This window comes from Vicia villosa, unplaced genomic scaffold (genome assembly GCF_029867415.1).
Source record: "Vicia villosa cultivar HV-30 ecotype Madison, WI unplaced genomic scaffold, Vvil1.0 ctg.001881F_1_1, whole genome shotgun sequence".
In the NCBI taxonomy this organism is placed as follows: domain Eukaryota; kingdom Viridiplantae; phylum Streptophyta; class Magnoliopsida; order Fabales; family Fabaceae; genus Vicia; species Vicia villosa.
Genome location: NW_026705761.1, coordinates 206,164 through 210,559, shown reverse-complemented (window position 1 = coordinate 210,559; position 4,396 = coordinate 206,164). Strand labels below are relative to the sequence as shown.

Sequence of the window (4,396 nt, the reverse complement as noted above, 5' to 3'; positions counted from 1 at the left end):
TAGTAACAAACTAGAGCTGCGGGCTACATGTTCATTATCCTTGCAACCTCTTCAGCCATTACACACTTTTTGAGTTCATAAAAAAAAAAAAAAAACACAAAGAAATGGGTTCCAAATGCTGGGTAATTAATATACCAGCATCACCCATATCACATATCACACTTTTAGCAACACTTTAATACTTTAATACAAACACCCTTTCCCCTTCAACTTAACAAACTTACTTTCACTTTAACTTTTACTTTCACTTTTCCTAAAACTACCAACTTTTTATAAACCCTAATACTATTACTGTAACCACTTCAAATATTTTCCCGGGAAAATAAAGGAAAATTTGAAGGGGGAAAAACTTCAAAAATATTGATTTTTCTTTTTTTTTAGATGCGGAAATTCTTTCCGGTGAAGGTTTGTCCGAACTGCCAATGAGGCGGTGCCACGTTCCATGACGTTGATGTACGACGGTCACTGCCGGTGACCCTAAAAGAGAGAGCCTGGCCCACAAAAACTGCGTTGGATTGCCAGTTTTGCCCCCAGTTACGGCTCATTGTCATCCAAGCAGTGTTGGTTCCTTTTACACTCACGCGCACGATATCCCCTGCACCCGCGACGTTGGTGATTAGAACCAAGTTGAAGTAACGGAAACCGTTGATTGTGAATCTGATGCCTCCTGTCTTCCTACATGGCACCCTGCAATGCAAACAAATAAACATTAAATTAAAAATTAATTTTTTTATTTAAATTTTTTAAAATTGTTTTTGTCGGTTAATTTAATAAAAAATGTACTAAAATTATTTTATTTCAATGTAATGAATATATATACATATTAAAATTTTAGAAACATGTTAAAAGTTAAAACCAAGCTATAAATAATGATATGACATGTGCCATACTACCAACTAATGCATATTATACAAATTACTAAATAAATAAAATAAAATAGTTTGCATGAAATCAATATATAAAGTAATAGTAAATATTATTTTATTTTTTTATTTCTAGGTAGTACTAATTTAATTTGTTGCTACAAAGCCCCAAAATATGAACCTTTTTCTAAGCATGTGTGACCTAACATCCGTATGAAACTGTGAAAGATGTGTTTTCTGACTTTAAATCCAGATTTTCTGGAAACTATATTGTTCTATATGGTTTATAATTACTAAAATACCCTTATAGTATAAATAATTTACAAAAAGTTGTAGGACTATAATACCCTAAAAGTATTATTAAGTTCGTTGTGTATTTGAGGCTATTTTGGTCATTTGACACTGACAAAATGAAACAAAAGCATATGTACCAACACACTAACACACCGAAAGAGCACAAAAGTGATAAATGAATTTGGTAACACATTAATTTCTTACGGATCAAATTAAAATCCACTTACATCAAAGTAGCTTAATTACCCATAAATGAAAAACACTAAAATTGCAGTATTAGTAACTTAAGTGGTTTCTCATCACAATTTTAACACAAAACAAAATACTAATATCCATTACTCAACATAGCTAGAAGGAAAAATTGTTCTTGGTTTCTACTTAAGATTGTGAACGTGAAATAGACAAAACACTTGAATGGGAATCTCATGAAGTAGCTCAAGAGACTCAAACACAATTTCTTGTTTGTTTCTTAAAAATACAAACGGTGTTGAAATAAAATATTTGCATACAAATAGTAACAACAAAAATATCTTCATTTTTTGAGCTGTTTTTTATATGTTGAGGCGGTGCCTTAGCAAGCTCATAATTTCAATGAAATTTTGTTTATTTATTACAAGTCATTTTTTAATAAATGTAAAATTGAGGAAGTGTATTTAATAGGTATATTTAATAAACTTTAATGTACAAATACATCAAACATTAATATTGTATTATGTATTTAAGGACAATTTTTTTTTGAGAGAAGACTCACTTAGGAAAGAAAGAAAATGAAGAGAAAAGAAATCTCAAAATTCTCTAACAATTTTTTTATGAAAAACTCAAAAAGTTAAAAACTTGAAAACAAAACAACCCATTAAAGGAAAAGTGGTGGAGGAATAGAACTCACCGGCGGTAAGCGACAGGGACGATTCCGGCACGGTATTGAGCAATCTTGAGGAACATGGGCATGGCGAGATCGAAGTGAGGACGAGGAGGGTTACACCAGCCACCATTGTCGCTAGGTTCAGCGAAATTGGGAGGACAGAAGTTTGTAGCAGTGATTAAGATGGAAGGGTTTCCGGGGTTACACCAACGAGGATCTTGGTCGCACTTGAGCTCGAAGCATGCACCGCAGCTTAAGCCATTGTTGAATAGTGCTGTGCTTAGTGCGGCGGTGTTGACGCCGTAGCCTTGGCTGTATAAGTTTCCGTACCCACAAGCACCACCTGAAAATAGACAGAAAAATAAGGTTGAAAATTGAAATGATGAAAACAGAGGAAAACAGAGTTTAAGGTTGTTTGTTTTTGTTTACCCATTGTTCCGGAGGCGTCGCTGCCGCCGTAGAAAGTGGCGTGAGCGCTTGTCCAGGGGCCACCGGAGTAGACTCCGGGGATTCGAGCGGTGGTTGAGGTGAAAAGTGAGGTTAGTGAAGCAATGGTGAGGAGGAGAATTGCAGCCATTGCTAGAGAGAGAGGGAGAGTAGGTTGTTGTGTTGTTGATTTGGGGATGAGTGGAAAGTGAGAAGGTGGAAGGGGGTACTTATGGAGGGAGGCTAAGGAGTGGTGGGAATGGAATAGGGTAATGGACCTGCAGGTTGTACAGTAGTTTTTGAACTTGGTATTATTACCTTCTAATTAATGGGCCTTCTATTTACCAAACATAAAAAAAGGCCTTGTTTGCTTTTATCTGTCCATGTGATCCTATTGTTCTTTCTTTCTTTCTTTTTTTCTTCTTTTGGAAGACTACTTCTTTTTTTTAAGTTTTGACAATAATTTTGAATTTGTTCTACTAGGTCAAACGACCTACTAAGATCAACTCAACAATAAAGACTTAATTATTGTAAAAAAGAATATTAAGACTTAATTAAAATATTTTTACAGAAGGCGCAATGAATAGGTTGACATTATCTACCTACTAAATTTGAATTACTACTTAATTATCGTTAGTTGTATCCAAATCAACGAACTCCGGTATATTTTGTGAGGCCTAATAAAATGGTTTTAATCATCTATTAATATAAGTTTATTTCATAATGTGTTCATTTATTTTTGCAAGTTACACATCTTTAATTATACTAATTACACATTGAAGAGAGATAAAAAAATATTCACACATAATCTCCACCATTTATTTTAAAATCCAATGGTTCAGATTCATTCTCACATTGTGATATAAAAAAGACATTCTCATATGATATATATATATATATATATATATATATATATATATATATATATATATATATATATATATATATATATATAGATTTTAAAATTATGATTGAAAATTATTTTTCAATTTAAATCAAACCACAATAATTACTCATGCTCAAATTTAAGATGAATGTATGTATACTTTACTCCAAGAGAATTGTGTATTTAGATTCAAGGTACAATTAGTACAAACAGAATATGCAATCATCTATACTAACACACACCTGCATTGATTTTACATATTTTTGAAGTTACGTTGTAAATCTAATTGAATGAAAGATTAAACACTCATGTTTTAAATCGTATTTCCAAATCAAATTTGTAAAGTTTTCTAGATTTGATATTAAAATATACACTCATGTTTTAAATCGTATTTCCAAATCAAATTTGTAAAGTTTTCTAGATTTGATATTAAAATATACTGGTGTGTGTGTGTGTGATCTAGCGGTGAAACGCTTGGGTCCTGAAAGTGTGCTTCTCTCAAGCGCTCAGATTTAAAACCCGCTAGATACAAATTGCTTATTAAAGAAATATTAAAATATACTATTCTTTTTATCTAGGTTGATTATTTAATGGCAAATAACCCAAATCCATTATTTGAAGAATTTCTTTTGTTCCAAGAAATGTTATGGGGCCATCTATTATTAATGATATACATGTGCATCACACATGCATCTTCCTGATGTGAATAGTATTTGGGGTCAGAAGGAGCAATGCAAGTTGAAGATCAATTTTGGAAGAAGTAATGGCAAAATGCACATGATGCGTTGCATACTTTAAAGACATAAGCAAAAGAAAATTGAAATGAGAATAAGGAGGCCCCGCTCTTGATTTCATGCTAATAACATGATTGGTTTTATCTGCAATGCAAGCAAAGTTTAGTTATGTTTAGGTTCCTACTCCATTGTCCCATCAAAGTATCACATTTGCATTTTTTTTTTCTCTGTTTTTAATGATTGTCATTTTGAAAAATTGTTGTAATGTTTTATTAATATATTTTAATATATTGAGTTTCACTTACTTAATAACTCAACTAATTACTCAATT

The 4,396-nt window shown here is 32.1% G+C and overlaps 1 protein-coding gene across 1 annotated transcript; it reads right to left on the bottom strand.

The window, feature by feature from the left end:
- Positions 1–2,710, bottom strand: LOC131636979 (expansin-A6-like). Its single transcript, XM_058907551.1, has 3 exons — positions 2,449–2,710; positions 2,044–2,362; positions 1–687 (listed from the first exon to the last, which is right to left on the bottom strand). The coding sequence occupies exons 1-3, from the start codon at positions 2,594–2,596 to the stop codon at positions 378–380; spliced, it is 777 nt and encodes a 258-aa protein (XP_058763534.1). The 5' UTR covers positions 2,597–2,710; the 3' UTR covers positions 1–377.
- Positions 2,711–4,396: the final 1,686 nt, after the last annotated feature.